Source organism: Carcharodon carcharias, chromosome 10 (genome assembly GCF_017639515.1).
Source record: "Carcharodon carcharias isolate sCarCar2 chromosome 10, sCarCar2.pri, whole genome shotgun sequence".
Classification (NCBI taxonomy): Eukaryota; Metazoa; Chordata; class Chondrichthyes; order Lamniformes; family Lamnidae; genus Carcharodon; species Carcharodon carcharias.
This window is the reverse complement of record NC_054476.1, coordinates 48,826,369-48,846,141: the sequence shown is the minus strand read 5'-3', so window position 1 is coordinate 48,846,141 and position 19,773 is coordinate 48,826,369. Positions and strand designations below refer to the sequence as shown.

Here is a 19,773-nt window from a genome sequence, read left to right as displayed (position 1 = left end):
GAGTTAATACAGATACATGAAAAAGAAATTGTGTTTGACAAATCTGGATTTTGAAAATGTAACTGGTAAGATGGATAAAAAGGAGAACCAGTGGATGTAGTGAATTTGAATTTTCAAAAAGCATTCGATAAGGTGTCACACGAGGTTATTGCATTAAATTAGGACTCATGAGACTGGGGATAGTAAATTAGCAGGGATTGAGGATTGGTTAGGGACAGAAAACAGAGATTACCTGCAAACAGGATATTTTCAGGTTAGCAGGATGTAACTAGTGGAACCACTAGGATCATTAGTTTGGCCTCAGCTATTTACAATCTATATTAACAATTTAGATGAGTGACTGAGTGTAATGTATCCAGCTTTGCTGACTATACAAAGTTAGGTGGGAAAGTAAATGGAGGAGAGGACACGTAGAGGCTGTAGAGGGATGAAGGCAGATTGGGTGAGTGGGCAAAAATGTGGCACATGGAATTCAATATGGCAAAGTGTGAAGTTATGCACTTTGGTAGGAAAAATAAAAAACAATGTTTTATGAATAGTGAGAGAAATGTTTGCAATAGAGGGGCTTGGGTAGCATGTACATAATCACAAAAAGTTAACATGCAAGTACAGCAAGCAATTAGGAAGGCAAATAGTACATTTGTTTTTGTTATAAAGGGAATGAAGTAAAACAGCAAAGAAATGTCACTATAATTATATGGGGCAATGGTGAGGCTACACTAGAATAGTGTGTGCAGCTTTGGCCTCTTTTCTTAAGGAAGGAGTTGTCTTAGAGGAAGTGCAACTAAGGTTTACTAGAATGGTTCTTGGACTGAGGCGTTTATCCTTCACTAGGCTATAGACTAGGCCTAAGATAAAAGCAAAATACTGCGGATGCTGGAAATCTGAAACAAAAACAAAAATAGCTGGAAAAACTCAGCAGGTCTGACAGCTTCTGACGAAGAGTCATATGGACTCAAAATGTTAACTGTATTCCTCTCCGCAGGTGCTGTCAGACCTGCTGAGTTTTTCCAGCTATTTTTGTTTTTGTTATAGACTAGGCCTATCCAGCTTTGTTGACTATACAAAGTTAGGTGGGAAAGTAAATGGAGGAGAGGACGCACAGAGGCTGTAGACAGATTAGTGGGCAAAAATTCAAGTGTGACTACATGTTTGATGGCGTGATGAGTCTTAATTACTCATTAAGGGCTTGACAGGGTAGATGCTGAGAAAATGTTTCCCCTGGTTGGGGAATCTAGAACTTGGGGTCACAGTCTCCGAATAAGGGATTGGCCATTTAGGAACAAGATGAGAAGGAACTTCTTCACTCAACGGGTTGTGAATCTTTGGAATTCTCTATTCCAGAGAACTGTGGTTTTCAGTCGTTGAGTATGTTCAAGACAGAAGTTGCGAGATTTTTGGTACCAAGAGAATATGGGAATAATGCAGGAAAGTGAAGTTAAGTTAAAGGATCAGCCATTATCGTGCTGAATTGTGGAGAAGGCTCGACCGGCCAAGTAGCTTATTCCAACTTCTATTTCTTATGAATGAGACCCCATGTTTCTAAAATTGCACTTCAGTGCCAGAGATTTTTGGCAGTAATTAAGACTCATCACGCCATTAAATGTAGTCGTACTTGAATGCAGCAGCCCTAACTTTTTCTCTTATGTTTAGTGGGTAACCAGTGGATAAGTACTGCAACTTTGATTGGTGTCAGTGCTGAGTTGAGCAAGTGGAGCACAGCCTGTGGAGCAGCAGGACACCTCCGACAACAACTTCCAGATTTCAGTAAGATAAAAGCAAAATTCTGCGGATGCTGGAAATCTAGAACAAAAACAAAAATACCTGGAAAAACTCAGCAGGTCTGACAGCATCTGCCGAGAGGGATACAGTTGACGTTTCGAGTCCGTATGACCCTTCATCAGAACTAAAAAATATAGAAATGAGATGAAATATAAGCTGGTAGAGGGGGGTGGCACAGGTAGAGCTCAATAGGGGGCCAGTGATAGGTGGAGGCCAGGAAGAGACTGCCAAAGATGTCATAGACAAAAGGACAAAGGGGTGTTGACGATGGTGATATTATCTAAAGGATGTGCTAATGGGGACGTTAAGGGTAGCAAGCAGGACAAGCTAGTGGCAGATAGCCCTCGTGGGGGGAAGGGCTCGAAATGGGCTAAAAGGTGGAGGTGAAACAATAGATCGAAATAAATTTAAAAATAGATGGGAAAAGAAAAATATATTTGAACACCTTAGGTCTGATGCAAGCATGACCCAGACCTCCCTGTTGCTTGCCATTTCAACACACCACCCTGCTCTCATGCCTGCATGTCCATCCTTGGCCTGCTGCAATTTTCCAGTGAAGCTCAACGCAAACTGGAGGAACAGCACCTCATCTTCTGACTAGGCACTTTACAGTCTTCCGGACTTAATATTGAGTTCAACAATTTCAGATCTTGAACTCTCTCCTCCATCCCCACCCCCTTTCCAATCCCCCTTTTTCCAATAATTTATAATTTTTTTTACAAATATATTTTTCTTTTTCCACCTATTTTTAAATTTATTTCAATCTATTGTTTCATCTCCACCTTTTAGCCCATTTTGATCCCTTCCCGCCACCCCACCTCCACTAGGGCCATCTGCCACTAGCTTATCCTGCTTGCTACCCTTAATATCCCCATTAGTACTTCCTTTAGATAATATCGCCACCATCAACACCCCTTTGTCCTTTTGTCTATGACATCCTTGGCAGTCTCTTCTTGGCCTCCACCTATCACTGGCCCCCTATTGAGCTCTATCTGTCCCACCCCCCCTCTACCAGCTTATTTTTCACCTCATTTCTATATTTTTTAGTTCTGATGAAGGGTCATACGGACTCAAAACATCAACTGTATCCCAGTCTGCAGATGCTGTCAGACCTGCTGAGTTTTTCCAGGTATTTTTGTTTTTGTTCCAGGTTTCTGTGTTTAACTGCCCATGTGCGAACTTTGGAAGTTGCTATCTGATTTACTCCATGCTATCAGTGAGCGCTGTTAGCTTAACCTTTATTCCTAATGCAAAATCTGTGCCAATAAGTGTTTCCCCCCACACCCATTTTCTGCTATTCCCACAAGGTTTTAACTGGTGAGTATTGTATGAATGAATCCTTCAACTTATTTTTAATCAGCACAGTGCTGAATAAGCTTTAGGGTAGCTCGAATGACTATGATCTTTAACTGCTGATGATAAATAGAATAAATGAATAAGAAATTATTTAAAATTAAATTTTAAGAACAGTCATGAACTGAATAGGAGGAGTTACTGATTTCAGCTGACTGAATTACCATTTAAGTTTTATCTTAACCAATTACGCTTTTACATGGGGTGCCACAGTAGTCTTGTGATTTAGCTCCCTCATGCTTCTGGGTTTTGTAATTTATTTCATAACGGTAAATGCCATGCCCTAATTTGAAAGCTGTCCAAAGCAAAATTGTGCCTTCATTACAGAAAATTTCTTTGTGCAGAGCAACAGATAGAAGATATGAATAGAACACCAGGCATATTGACCCATTCTCCTTTTACTCACTGTGTTGAGTGCATGGAACTCGCTACCATATGGAGCGTTGAGGTGAAAACATAGATATATTTAAAGGAAAGCTAGATAAGTTCACGATGAAGAAAAGAATAGAAGGATATGATGACACGGTGAGATGAAGTCAGGTAGGAGAAAGCTTGTGTGGCATAAACACTGGCATAGCCCTGTTGGGCAAACAGCCTGCTTTTGTGCTGTAAATTCTATGTAAGATATAGGGGAAAATAAAGAACTCTCAATACATTGCTTGAGTCTCAGGTTGACAAGTATGATGATTTACTAGGTTCATTGTGATTCCTTTGTTGGACCCCAGTTTGTAAGCCTATGTTTTAAAGTCGCTTGTTTTGCATTGTTGTGTTTATAATCTAACTCCCTTGTTTTTTTTGTTCAAGCTCTGCATGCCCAAAGGGCTTTCCTTTAAAACACAATCTGACAACCGAGATCCGCAATTCCATTCGTTCATCATCACCCGTGAAGATGGTTCCCGCACCTATGGATTTGCCCTCACGTTTTATGAAGAGGTGGCTAGTAAACAGATCTGCAGTGCAATGCAAACATTGTATCACATGCATAATGCAGAACAATATGACATCCTTCATACTTCGTCTACGATCTGCATAAACTCAACTGAGAGTAACTCTGATAGTTGCAGTGATATACCTACAGGCATGACAAAACTACAGCGTTTTAATTCATATGATATTAGCAAGGACACTTTGTATGTCTCGAAATGCATTTGCTTGATTGCACCAATGCCTTTTATGCAAGCTTGTAAGAAGGTGCTTGAGCAACTCCATCAAGCTGTGACTTCTCATCAACCTCCTCCATTACCACTAGAAAGTTATGTTTACAATATACTGTATGAGGTGCCTTTGCCGCCAGCAGGGAGGTCTTTAAAATTTCTGGGTGTATATGGTCCAATTGTTTGTCAAAGGCCAAGCACCAATGAATTACCACTTTTTGACTTTCCAATTAATGAGATGTTTGAGCTATTGGGTCTGGAAAATGTACTACAGCTCTTCACGTGTGCACTGCTGGAGATTCAAATCCTGCTGTATTCTCAACGTAAGTCCAGCATTCATTCATTACTTTTACATTTTATAGAAGTACCAGTAACTTTGATAGAAAATATTAGTACATATGCAACAGATTACAAGGGCAATGATTTAATCAAGGTGTTCAGATCACATCCTGAGTGAAAAGTAGTGCAAAGCTTCATTGTTAAAATAGGGAAGGAAAATAAAGAATCAAAAACAGATTGAAAAGAGCTAACTATGGAAAGATTTAAGAGGGTTTAACCTGAATAAATTGGAGCAAATTAACTGGTGAATCAATCAGGTATAAGTGGGAAATATGGATGTGTAAAGTTATGGTACAGTATAGCCTAAGAGCATTCCACTGAGAAAAAAATAGAGCTGCATCCTAAGTTACATTTCCATGAATGAATAGTTAAATGATACCAAAAATTGCTAAAACAGAAACCTGTGTTGCTAGGTTCAGCTTTTTCATAAAAGAAGTTGGGAGAAATACAAAAAGAGTAAAGGGAACTAAAGGTGAATATAAAAAATATACTTGCAAACAACGTAAGGGAAACAGACAATGTTTTTATAAACCTATGGAGGAAGAGAACAATTGAAGAGGATAAGGAAATGTAGAACTGTTTAATGAATGACTGCTTAAGTATTTAAAGAGGAAATTCCAGGAATTTTTCAGAACCTTGTGAATGAGGACATGGAAAGGCACCCAGTAGATGATATTTGCATTAATAAACAAATTGTGCTTGAGGTTAATGCTTCTTAAAATTGTGATCCAGGTGATATTCACCTCAAAATACTGAAGATGCTATGTGAGGAAGTAGAAGGGACTAAACATGATCTTTCAAATTTGATTACAGTAGTATCCCAGAAGTGTGGAGCATGTCAAACGTTACATCTTTGCTCAAAAAGGGAAAGGCTACGTTTAACCTGTTAGCCTTTAGGTCAGTTGTGATTCGTGTCATAAATTAATTTATGTCATAAATCACTTCAGACCATCATTAGAGGTAAAATAAATGAACACTTGAAAGGACATGGATTGAGAAATTAATTTACAATTGATTTGTGAGAGATGGGCCATATATGAGTGACCTGAATTTTTTTCAGAGGAGAAGAAAATATAGCTGTACTGTGATAGATACTATTTACACTGAGTATTTTTGGAAGTTTGCTTAAAGTACCATGTAAGAACTTGGTTGAGAAAATTAGGGCTATGATGTAAAAGGGAAATTGGTGGCATAGCTCGGGAAAATGGCTGAAAAGCAAATAGTTATGGCAAATTGATATTTCCCTGAATTACTGGAGGGGAACTCTAGGGATCAAAATTATTCTTCATCTTTCTATAATATATTGCATATTTTATGGTACAAGTGTATAGGATTAACTCTCAAGTATCTTAGCAGACTCCAAACCTGTGATTTTAATCGGGCTTTTCATTAAAAAAATTATCTTTCAAGTTGCTGTGGGTGGTGCAGCAATACTTGCAATGGGAGTACCATATGCTTTGTGGTTATGCAGACAATCTTATATAGACATCATTTTCCATTCCTTTGTTTTATCCAACATTGTGTTTATTCCCATCAACAGCAAAAATATAATAATACTGGATTTTTGGTATACTGACAAATGTGTCAAGGAACCAGCTGAATTCACAAAATCTTTGTCTAAACTCCTCAAAAAGGAGATTTGAGATTTATCGACCGTCTTAGATCCAGGAGTGAATGATGCTGAGGATTGGCTTGGCGACCTACTTACATCACCTAGTTTGGATTGAATATTCATCTTGCCAACCCTTAATTCAGATACCCACAGTTTACTGAGTGATTGAATTCACCATTTCTTGCTAAATCATCAATGAAGTCCAGTAGCGAGTCATAGCAAGTCATGCACTGACAATCGTTCATTGACTTTCAAATTATAATTATCACTACTTAAACATTAAGTATATAAATAATTTAGACCTTTAATAGAATAATAATTAATAGTCACTTAACAAAATAAATTGACCCAGCATTGGCCTGAATTTTACTGTGGGAATGACAGCAAAGCCGTCATTACTTCATTAAACCAATAGCATCTTCAAGATTTTGGACATGTGCAGAAATCCAATGCAGAAATCAGGAAGCTGCTGTCAGCAAGTCTATGCCCTTCGTTATGACATACTGCAGAGGTTCACAAAGACTATTATCTCCCTTGAAAAGCATGGATTGATGAGAACATTCAATCTAATGCTGTTAATCTCGCTGTAAAAACCCTGGAAAAAGTTACATCTGGCTCAGTGAGGTGTAACTGGGTTTTTAACAATGTGTTAATTTCATAATTTTTTAAATAAACTGTTGAGATGTGAGTATTGCTGGCAAAGCCAGCATTTATTGTCCATCCCTAATTGCCTTTGAGAAGGTGGCAGCTTAGGTACACCCCTGTTGTCATTAAGGCGGAAGTTCCGGGATTTTTACTCCGCAACAATGAAGGATCAGTGATGTAATTTCATGTCATGGTGGTGTGTGGCTTGGAGGTGGAACTTGCAGGTAATGGTGTTCCCTTGCACCTTGTCCTTCAAGATGGTAGAGGTTGTGGGTTTCTAGGGTTCTGTCAAAGGTGCCTTTGTGAATTGCTGCAGTACATCTTTTAGATCGTACACATTGAGGTCACTGTGCGCTGTGCATGGAGGGAATGTTTAACATGGCGGATGGGTGGTGATCAAGGGGGCTGCTTTGTCATGGATGACGTTCAGCTTCTTGAGTATTTTTGGAGCTGTACTCATCCACGCAAGTGGAGAGTATTCCAACACATTTCTGACTTGTGCTTTGTAGATGGTGGACAGGCTTTGGGGAGTCAGGAAGTGAATTTCTCACTGAAGAATTTCCAACCTGTGACCTGCTGTTGTAGCCACATCATCTATATCGCTGGTCCAGTTAAAATTTTGATCATTGGTAACTCCCAGGATGCTGATAGTGGGGGAATGCAGCGAAGGTATTGCCGTTGAATGTCAAGGAGAGATGGTTACATTCTCCGTTGTTGGAGAAGGTCATTGCCTGGCAATTGTGTTGTGCGAATGTCATTTGCCACTTATCAGCCCAAACCTGAATATTGTCCAGGTCTTGCTGCATGCGCACATGGAATGATTCAGTATCTGAGGAGTTGTGAATAGCACTGAACACAATGGAATCATCAGCGAAAATTCCCATTTCTGACCTTATGTTGGAGGGAAGACCATCGATGAAGCAGCTGAAGATGGTCGTGGCTAGGACACTACCCTGAGGAACTCCTGCGGTAAATTACTATTAAGCACCCTTACTAGCCTTGGAAAAATTAATTTTATATTTATGGAATGTCAAATTTTTCATTGATTAAAAGTTCCACAGTTTTAAAAGCATATTTTTTCTCTAAATGTCGGTTTATCTTTATTTTAGCTTCTGTCTTAATTCAGTCATACTTAAATTCAATTTTCAACTAGCAAAATATAAATGTGAAGAATTTTAAGCACTATTAATTTCCTGGTTTGCTGTATATGAATATTTCCACTTGATGGATGCCTGCTTGTTGATCACTGCAACTGCACACCAAGATATCCCACTGATTTTGCACCAGGTTTAAACAGCTGTGGCAGAAGGGGAAATTCCTGTCACTGAGATCACTAGACCTTTGTGGGTGGCTTTCTTTGCACTCAATAGCTTGTGTCCTTGCTTCCCGACTGATTGAAAAAATCCAGGCCAATATAAAAACAGTTTTGCCCATCACTAATCCAGCTATAACTAGATCACTGATTATAAAATTAAAGTTGAAGTCAGTGTATGAGGCTACTACAAATTAAGGTCAATATAAGACTGACTCCTTAGCAAGCTGATAAGTTAACTACATTAGATAGCCAGCCTATTGAATAGTTTAGCACCTATGTGCAGGTGATTAGATATGTTTCAGATTTTATAGAAATTTGTTACAATGGATGAGTTGATTATTTGCATATTTTTGGATGTTGACCTATGCTTCTGGAATTTTTGGATGATGAACCTCTCTTAATAATTCTTTTATTCTTTTTATGTGAACCTTCTTTTTCAGGATACCTTCTGCACTAGTAAACCCCATCTGAACTAGCTGGCTTAACTCTTGTTTTATATAACCTCGGGGAATTTATACATTCAAGTGACACACTTCCTTTGCCTGTAACTGGTTCATACAGCCTTACAACTTGACTTCTATAATCACTTTCTCTGTCCTGGTTACATTTTGGTACTTTTATTGTTTTGCATTTGCTACAAAAGAAGACTAATGTGGACAAAAAAACTCTACATCTAATGAAAACATAGAATCTAAGATAATGCAAGAGATGTGCCAAACACCCTCAAATGTACATTGCTTAAGAACAAGATCCTTTCCGTTCAATTGACTGATACGTTTGGGTCAATCACTTCTAACAGTCAGTCATATAAATACTCTGGAAGACCTCGAAATGAATGGGTGTCCAGGCATGTCAAATCACACTTTTACACCCTAGTTCCTCAGTCTTTTTTTAACACAGGGTCTTGTACTGGATCAGCTGAAGCATGGCATATTTATACCTCTTGGCCTTCTGAAATAGATTTTCTGTCACTAGTAAGGAATGTTTTGTTTAAATGTACATTTTCATGGCTTTAATTAGTTTGGATTCCCCAGCGTTTGGTTTAAATATTGACACCATTTCCTTTAAGCTGAAATTCCATTTTGAGGACTTATTTCAAGCAATGACTAGGGTATTTGCCTTGCAATATTTCAGCACAATAATATGTCTCCCGATGCACATAATATTTGCATTATCAAGCAACACAATGTAAAAACATAAGCACAATTATGAAAATAGTCTGAAAATGCACAAAACTGTCTCAACATTCTGTAGTAAAAACAATTTCACTTATTCAAACATATTAAGCAACTCTTATAATTTACTGTATGTAACATTGGACTCACCATAAGCACTACCATGGGAACTAAGTTATGAATCTGGACTTGGAATTAAATTGGCAAAGTTTACTGATACTGGTGGAAAGAGTAGCAAATTGCCAGAAGAAAGTAAGGTACTAAAAGGGAAAAGCAAACAGCCAAATAGATTGCAGAGGGAAGTGGAAAATGCAGGTTAATATAGAAAAATGAGAGTTAATATTTTTTGGGAGCAAGAATGGAAAATACATTTAAATCTGTTGATGCAGATACACATATGGGTTTTAGGCAAAAAATGCCAGTGAAGAAAATATGACTTTGAAGTCTGTGTCAGGGAGGTTTGTAAACAGGCTACAGTATTATTAAGTATTTGTGGCTACAGTATTATTAAGTATTTGTAGGACAGACATCAGCCATTTGTCCCATCAGGTCTATGAAGGTGTTTAAACTCCACATGAGCCTCCTCCCATCCCTCCTCTTCCCATTATAGATCACTAAAAGTGGATTAATAATACTACAAAAGTTGAACAAAACACTGGGCCTCATTTCTAGAGGGATAAAATTGAAAAGTATATGTTATGTTAAACCTATATAGAACTTTGGGTAGGCCACACTTTTGAGTACTGTGAACTGTTTTCTTTTTTCCATATTATATAAAAGGGATACAAGGTTTACCAGAATGATTCCAGAACTGAGGTTGTTACCTATCAGTAAAGATCGAATAGGCTGGGACTCTTTTCCACTGGAAAGCTGAAGGGTGACGTAATAGACATCTTCAAGATTATGAAAGGGTTGGATAGGGTAGATGTAGAGAAGATGCCTCCACTTAGAGGAGGCCAGAACTACTGCAGATCGCGGTGTATATGTTGATCCGGCATATAAAACAACCCCATTTTTTCGGTGCCGAAAATTATGTTTGGATCTATACTCTGTATAAGTTGGACCCTCCCTGCACTTTTCCTGCTAAGAATGCTAAACTTGCATTCATTTTTCACCTCAGAATTGTGTGTTTTACTCACCTTATCAGTTGATGCATGGGATCAAGCTGGGGAGCCGTGTTGCCAAGGCAATGCACTTTAGTTTAAGACTCACCCATGCAGAGCAGACCACGTGTGCTGAATGATGAACTGAAATGGGTCCTCAGGCAAAAGAATGAATTATGAAGCTGGTTTCAAGCCACAGAACATAACGCTAATTCATCAACTGCTGCAGTGAGGGAATTTATTGTTAGTGAATAACTGGTGCAAGAATGGAAGAAGAAGGAATATGCTCTGAAGAAGGTGCCCAAGACCAAATGCAACATGAGAACAGGGACCAGCCAGTAGTCTGATTCTGAGAAGCTTGTATCAGAATGGGTCCTCAAAAGTCGACAGAATGGTTACAACATCACCAGAAATGCAATGCTAAAGTGGGCTAAATCAAACCCCGATTGCAACAAAGATTTTGGAGCAACAGTTGGTGTAGCCGCTTTATGGAATGAACATATCTATTATCGTGGTAGAAAGCCAAAGCTATTGAGATGACCAAAGGACCTTGTTGCCAAAATTACAAATTTCCATCGATTCATCATCAGACAGTGGCATATTGGTAACATGGATGATACGTCCATGATTTTCAATATGCCAGGAAGCCAAGCTGTGGAGTGAAAAGGTTCAAAAACAGTTCTGGTGAAAGCCACAGGACATGCGAAGACAACATTCAAGGTAGCACCAGTCTGCATGGCCTACAGAACTAAATTAAAAACTATGGTAAATTTTCAAACAAAACCATGCCAAAAATCAAGTTCCCTGCATGAGTTTTCTTGTCCATGACAATGATTGGATGGATGAGGTTGGAGTGAAGCTCTAAATTGACAATGTGTTGAATAGACATCCTGGCGGCCTATGCAAAGTACTCAGCTTCTTAGTGTACACATGCTGAGATCTCATTTTACCGATGAGATCAAGAGGTACCTGCGAAGCAATAACACCCAAATTGTAGTTATACCAGAGGTCTAACGTCCATAGTTCAATCTTTTGGATGTGTACCTCAAGTCATTCAAGGATCATGTCTGCACAAAATAGAATAGGTGAATGGTTGATGGAGAAAAATCTTCACAAAGAGTGGAAATATACATGCTGCCCTGCTTGATGTTTTATGTGGCTTTGTCATCAAACCGTAGGATGCTATTAATGCACAAACTGTCTTCAGATTTATTCAAAAAATGGAGAATATCCTGTTCACTGGATGGAGAGTGAGATGTGATTTGTTGCAGAGGGATGATTCTGAAACCAAAAGTGCCAAATCTGATCCAGAGTGTGTTCCTTATGATTATGCCATAGCCAAAGTGACTCAGACTGAATTTGATGAACTCTTTGCATTGGCTGCTGAAGACAATTAATTTGATGGTTTCTAAAATGTTTTGATTGTGGTTGAAGCTAAATCAGGGCTAATGTGCATGTATGTGAATTACATAGTGTGATTAATAAGATTGGTGAACTACAGGTACAGGTTGACAAATGGAATTATAATATTATTGCTATAACAGAGACCTGGCTCAAAGAAGGGCAGGACTGGGCGTTAAATATTCCTGAGTACAAGGTGTCCAGGAGAGACAGGAAAGGAAGATACGTGGGGGGGAAGTGGCGATTTTGGTTAAAGTTGGCATTACAGTACTGGAGAGAGAGGACGTTCCAAAAGGGTCAAGGACAGAATCTCTCTGGCTAGAGGTAAGGAATGGGAAAGGTACAATAACATTGATTGGAGTAGTATTGGAAGGGATGTGGGGAAACAAATTTGCAAATAAATTATGGAGAGATGCAAGAGTTATGGAGTAATAATGGGGGACTTCAATTATCCAAATATAGACTGGGAAAGGAATAGTACAAAAGGACGAGGGGCGAGAGTTCCTGGAATGTGTTCAAGGTAATTTTCTACAGCAGTATATTTTCAGTCCAATGAGAGGACATGCACTTTAGGACCCAGTTCTGGGGAATGAGTTGGCCCAAGTGGATCAGATATCAGTAGGAGAGCCTCTAGGGGACAGTGACCATTGTATCATAAGGTTTCGGTTAATCATGGAAAAGGACAGAGAACAATCCAGAGCAGGGATAATTAATTGGGGGAAAGCCAACTTCGACAGGATGAGAATGTATCTGAGTCAAATGAGTTAGAATCAAATGTTGGCAGAAAAGACGATGAGTCACCTTCAAAGAAAAAGTATTGCATGCAATGTCAAGGTATATTCCCTTGAAGGGGAAAGGTAGGGCAAATAAACCCAGAGTGCTCTGGATGATGAGAGAGATAGAGATAAAGATGAAAAGGAAGAAGTACCCGCACAACAGATGTCAGGTAGAAAATACAATGGAGATTCAGGCTCAATACGGAAGGACCTGAGGGGAAGTGAATAAAGTAATAAGAAAAACAAGAAGAGAGCATGAAAAGAGGCTGCCACTGAACATAAAAGGGAATCCCAAGGTCTTCTATAAGCATGTAAATAATAAAAGAATGTTAAAAGGAAGAGTAGGGCTGATTAGAGCCAAAAAAGGGACTTGCATGTGGAGGGAAGCTGGAGAAATAGCGGAAGTGTTAAACGAGTACTTTGCATCTGTCTTTACAAAGGAAGAACTTGCTACCCAGGTCGAGGTGAGAGAGGAGGTAACTGGTACACTAGAAGAACTTACAATTGAGAGGAAGGTGGTGTTGGAAAGGCTATCTTTACTTAAAATAGATAGGGTACCAGGACCGGATGAGATGCATCCAAGGGTACTGAGGGAAGTGCAAGTGGAAAATTGCAGAGGCACTAGTGATAATCTTGCAGTCTTCCTTAGACCCAGTGGACGTGCCAGAGGACTGGAGAACTGCAAATGTTATACTCTTGTTCAAAAAGGGGTCCAAGGATAAAGTCAGCAACTACAGGCCAGTCAGTTTGACCTCAGTGGTAGGGAAACTCCTGAAAGCTGTAGTACAGGATAAAATCAATAATTACTTAAACAAGTGCAGGATAATTAAGGTAAGCCAGCATGGATTCATCAAGGGAAAATCATGTTTAACTAACTTGCTGGAGTTTTTTGAGGAGGTAACAGAAAAGGTTGATAAAGGAAATGCTGTTGATGTGGTGTATATGGATTTTCAAAAGGCATTTGATACAGTGCCACACAATAGACTTGTGAGCAAAATTGTAGGGTAGAATCTTCGGCTCAGCAAGCAGGGGGCGGGGCCCACTCGCCGAGGCATAAAATGTCATGGAGTGACGTTGGGCGTGTGCCCTGACGTTACTGCCCGTCATTCAGATTTTCATTTCGGCGGCTGCGCAGCTGAGTTGGCTGCATGCCCGCTGAACTGTCAAAAGCTTATTAAGGCTATTTAACAATCAATTAAATCATTGACCTGAGCTGCCCATCCAACCTTAACATTGGCGGGCAGGCGAAGAGCCTAGGTGGCCTTCGCGGTTTTCATGGAACCTCATCCACGGGCAGGATGAGGTTTCATGAATGTTTTCAAAGTGTTGGAAAATTTTTTATTAACATAGTTTCACAAAATTTTTTTCTCCCTTCACTCAATGTTTGGAACCTTAATTGGCCTGCCATTGTGAAATGGCGGCGCGTACCCAACCGGGGGGCACCGATCAGGTTCACACTTACTCCCACCTGCCCTGGCACAACCTCGCCGTGGGGGTCAAAATTCAGCCCTAGGTGTTAATGCCTATTCTGATTAATTCATTGTTGAGTTATTTCAGATTTTATATTGATGCAGGATGACAGCAGCAGTACAGATTTACCAGGCACTCGGTAATGAAGAAGCCAATTATTGACAACTGCTGGTTGAATCTAGTCTGCAATGCCTCTTTTTACTTCAGTCAGTTATCTTTGTCTTCCTGAAATGAAGTATACATTGTTGGTATCTCAGTGGCCTTGTTTAGTAATAACTTGATTTTCAATTGATATAAAGTTTAAATGCTGAAAACTTGTAAATTTTCAATGGTGATTGAACCTTTAGAGTATGCAATATTGTTTCAATGATCTGCAAGATGAATTCCTAATTGAAACAATATCAGTGTTAGTTCATGAATATTGCAATTTTGGAAGAAACCAATTTTTTTTGTTTGTTTTTGAAACCAAAGATGGCCATCAAGTATCAAGGCAGTTGGAAACTAAGAGATAAAAACAAAAAACTGTGGATGCTGGAAATCCAAAACAAAACAAAAACAGAATTACGTGGAAAAACTCAGCAAATCTGGCAGCATCGGCGGAGAAGAAAAGAGTTGACGTTTCGAGTCCTCATGACCCTTCAACAGGACTGATTTTTCTTTACAAGCAGAGGGGTGAAATATAAGCTGGTTTAAGGTGGGGAATGCGGGGGTGGGGGTGGGGGGGTGTGGTTGTTGGGACAAGCAAGCAGTGATAGGAGCAGATAATCAAAAGATGTCACAAAAGAACAAAAGAACACAGAGGTGTTGAAGCTGGTGATATTATCTAAACGAATGTGCTAATTAAGAATGGATGGTAGGGCACTCAAGGTATAGCTCTAGTGGGAGTTGGGGGGGGGCATAAAAGATTTAAAAATAATGGAAATAGGTGGTAAAAGAAAAATCTATGTAAATTATTGGAAAAAACAAAAGGAAGGGGGAAGAAACAGAAAGGGGGTGGGGATGGAGGAGGGAGCTCAAGACCTAAAGTTGTTGAATTCAGTATTCAGTCCGGAAGGCTGTAAAGTGCCTCATTGGAAGATGAGGTGCTGTTCCTCCAGTTTGCATTGGGCTTCACTGGAACAATGCAGCAAGCTAAGGACAGACATGTGGGCAAGAGAGCAGTGTGGAGTGTTAAAATGGCAAGTGACAGGGAGGTTTGGGTCATTCTTGCGGACAGACTGCAGGTGTTCTGCAAAGCGGTCACCCAGTTTACGTTTGGTCTCTCCAATGTAGAGGAAACCGCATTGGGAGCAATGAATGCAACGAATGAATCTGTTCTGATGATGCTACCTTCAAAAACAGTTCCTCTGACATGTCCTCCTTCTTCCTTAACCGAGGTTTTCCACCCACGGTCGTTGACAGGGCCCTCAACCGTGTCCAGCCCATCTCCCGTGTATCCACCCTCACGCCTTCTCCTCCCTCCCAGAAACATGATAGGGTCCCCCTTGTCCTCACTTATCACCCCACCAGCATTCACATTCAAAGGATCATCTTCCGTCATTTCCGCCAACTCCAGCATGATGCCACCACTAAACACATCTTCCCTTCACCCCCCCCCGGTGGCATTCCGTAGGGATCGTTCCCTCTGGGACACCCTCGTCCACTTGTCCATCACCTCCTACTCATCAACCCCCACCTATGGCACCTCCCCATGCCTACACAAAAGATGTAACACCTGCCCCTTCACTTCCTCTCTCCTCACCGTCCAAGGACCCAAACACTCCTTTCAAGTGAAGCAGCATTTCACTTGCATTTCCCCCAACTTAGTCTACTGCATTTGTTGCTCCCAATGCGGTCTCCCCTACATTGGAGAGACCAAATGTAAACTGGGCGACCGCTTTGCAGAACACCTGCGGTCTGTCCGCAAGAATGACCCAATCCACCCTGTCGCTTGCCATTTTAACACTCCACCCTGCTCTCATGCCCACATGTCTGTCCTTGGCTTGCTGCATTGTTCCAGTGAAGCCCAACGCAAACTGGAGGAACAGCACCTCATCTTCCGACTAGGCACTTTACAGCCTTCCGGAATTCAACAACTTTAGGTCTTGAGCTCTCTCCTCCATCCCCACCCCCTTTCTGTTTCTTCCCCCTTCCTTTTGTTTTTTCCAATAATTTATATAGATTTTTCTTTTCCCACCTATTTCCATTATTTTTAAATCTTTTATGCCCCCCCACCCCCACTAGAGCTATACATTGAGTGCCCTACCATCCATTGTTAATTAGCACATTCATTTAGATAATATCACCAACTTCAACACCTGTGTTCTTTTGTTCTTTTGTCTGTGACATCTTTTGATTATCTGCTCCTATCACTGCTTGCTTGTCCCAACAACCACACCCCCCCTCCACTTCTCTGCACCCCCCCCCACCTTAAACCAGCTTATATTTCACCCCTCTCCTTGTAAAGAAAAATCAGTTCTGTTGAAGGGCCATGAGGACTCGAAACGTCAACTCTTTTTCTTCTCCGCCGATGCTGCCAGACTTGCTGAGTTTTTCCAGGTAATTCTGTTTTTGTTCAGTTGGAAACTAACGTCATTTTCCTGAGATCAGAAGCTGAAGATATTTGCTTATCTAATTTCTTCATCTGTGATCGAGTTGAAAATCGCAAGTCTTGCTGTCAGTTTGTACTTCAATAGCATGTGTATTGACCCTTAGGCCTGATATGTCAGTTTTGTTTCGCTGTACCATGAACAAAAATTAAATTTGCATTTGTTGATGTGATAACCCAGTTTTACACACTACAATGATTTTTCTAGGTTGTTGTGTAATTTGGAATGAAATATGAGCAACATGAACACATTGGTGCTAAGTTGTATTCCTAAGGCACACTAGATGTGCTGCGATTCCTTGTCAAAGGACCACAGTGCACATAGTCCCCAATCTTGGCACCTATTACATTATTTAGTGATCTTTGATATTCTATATTGGAAAATTATGAGAGTCACATTAACAGCTGTAAACAGGATACCCGTGGGTTGATATGTATCTGAAAGTGAAAGATAAGTTACAATTTTGGGTGAGATCTGACAAAATACAGCTGCTAGCGCTATATTACCTAATTTTTTGAATTGTTAGGGCGCAGCCTGTGGTAAATGCTGACTTGTTCAAATCCCAAAGGGAAACTTGAAACAATGCCACAGCTTGTTTTGCAATTTGTATAAATTTCGAGATGCATGCCTTCAATTCAGTAGTAATAAGACCACCAAGTCTTATGGGTTTTTACAAAACTAGATTAAACATTTATTCACAAGAGAAATGATTTTAAGCACATACGTATGTCTACAAATTGCTACTATAATAACTTCTAAATCCTCTACTTACTCTGACTCCCAGTTACACTTTTGTTCAGGTAACAATACAACACAGATTTTAAAAGACCCAGGCAAAGAAACATGATACCCTGACAATCCAATTCAAAGTGAGTTTCCTTAACTTTAGTTCTTTGTAGACAGCAGCTTGAGGCATAGATACTGAAGGCTTTTCACACTTGTTGGATCTTAAAATACCTACCCTTATACACAGCCTTCGCTCCTCCATACATATTTTCCCCTTTGAATGCAAATTCCCATTGTTTTACTACGTCTTTGGACTTTACCCTCCTGATAATAAAAGTCTCCTGTAGTACTAAGTTTTACCAGTGATCTTTGGGAAAAATAAACACACTGTTTCAGAACTTCACCTGGCTAGATGACACATTTCACTCCCTCTTTTGAAAACAATCTCGTCTGGTTATTTAAAATGCAAATGATCCCTTTACCTCTATGTTTACGTACTTAACATTTTAACCCTAGCTTCTCCTCTAAAGCATCAAAGCCTTCAGACCAGCTGCCTTTAATCCAATTATGCCTCTCTCTCTCTCAAACACACACACACACACACACACATATAGACCATTATTTTACAATAAATTCCAAAAGCATTATATCTTCCTGGTATAAGATAACTAAATTGAACTAGCAAAGTGGCAATTTTGAGCTTAAAAAACTTTGTATTATTCGATCATTTGACTTGAACAACTTTGAACTAAAAATGGCCTTGGATACTTTCATATGTGAATCTGGGTGCTCCGTGCAGGGGAGGAGTTATTGTTTTTCTGCTAATTATTGGATAGTTTACTTTTTGGACAGTGCAAAATCAAACTGTAATAAACTAGTGGGATTTAGGGATTTTCCAGCAGGAATAGTCAACAAGAACCTGTGGCAGACTTCCCATAATACCATTGTGTTGTCTACTGGAGGCAGTTGATGTACAGGATTTGACATAACATATGTAAAGTAGATGTTCAGTTGCTGTCTTGAAATTGTGTTCATTGAAAACGTGGTGACTTTTCCAGGTTACATTGTCCCTCTAACAAATAGATACTGTAAAACCATCTTACTGACATAAAACAATCTGACTGCAGGATTTTAAAAAAACCAAAGGTGTCATTTTTCTTGGTGCAGATAGAATTGTGCTGTATATAAAATGGCTGATGTGTTTATCTGCACAACAGTAGGCTTGTCACATAATACATGTGATATTTCTGAATGATGTGGCATGGTGCTTTAGGAGCGTGCAGCCATCCTTATAGCATGTTAGGTAGCTCAGTGGAGTAATTATGTGGGGAAGGGGTTTTGATGTAAAACATTGTATTGAAGGCAGTCACTATAATTTGAATATTGAGATCCTGTATCTCTGCTTTCTCTCTCTCTCTTCAAGTATCATGCCCTAAGAGGGTCCATGATTATGCTTGGCAAGGTACTGCGGTGGTTTGACATTGCCTTCTGCAGGTTCTGGTTGACTGGGGACTCTCTAGTTCTAAAGTGAAAGCAAATGCTGCAGATGCTGGAAATCGGAAATAAAAACAGAAAATGCTGGAAAAACTCAGCATCTGTGGAGGGAGAAACAAAGTTAATGTTCTGAAGAAGAGTCATATGACCTTGAGACATTAACTCTGTTTCCCTCTCCATGGATGCTGCCAGGCCTACTGAATTTTTCCAGCATTTTCTGGGTTTTTTTTCAGACTCACCAGCTTTTACTGCCTGCCATAGGCATATTGGAAGGATTTGCAGGTTGATCATCAACCTGTTTGGCCACATTATGAACATATCTTCTGTGGCCATCAAGTCCTGGAGAGGGTTTTGTACTCTGAGCTTTTGGCTCAGAGGTACGGATGCTACCACTGTGTTACAAGACCTCCCTTGTATCTCTGCTAGCGTTGCACAAATAATTAACTCCTTGCCATTTAACGTTTGTGTTGCTTCTGCGCAAAATCTATGATATATAATGAATTGCAGTTTTTGCTCTTATGTCTTATAAACCTTGTAAAGAATTCAGAATAACTCTGAAACAAAAATTGCTATTCATTATATATTGTCATAGGTTTTGCACAGACGCAACATAAACGTTAAGTGGTAAGGAGTTAATTATTTGTGCAACCCTAGCAGAGATACAAGGGAAGTCTTGTGGCACAGTGGTAGCATCCCTACCTCTTATAAACCTTGTAAAGAATTCAGAAAAGCTTCTTTGAAACATAAATTATCCTTAGTCAGTTGATGAATGTGAGAAATTTTATGGAGTTAGGAGTGAGACCTCAAGCTTACTCCACAGAAACACCTTCTGACCAGAGC

General features: G+C 39.8%; 1 protein-coding gene across 5 annotated transcripts in view; it reads left to right on the top strand.

The window, feature by feature from the left end:
• LOC121283128 (DENN domain-containing protein 5A-like) overlaps window positions 1–19,773 on the top strand; it is a 337,338-nt gene that overhangs the window by 100,385 nt on the left and 217,180 nt on the right. For all 5 annotated transcript variants that reach the window (XM_041197268.1, XM_041197266.1, XM_041197267.1 and 2 more), the window contains one exon: window positions 3,940–4,612. In XM_041197268.1, the coding sequence (XP_041053202.1) occupies window positions 3,940–4,612 (673 nt within the window). The remainder of the gene's footprint in view (window positions 1–3,939; window positions 4,613–19,773) is intronic.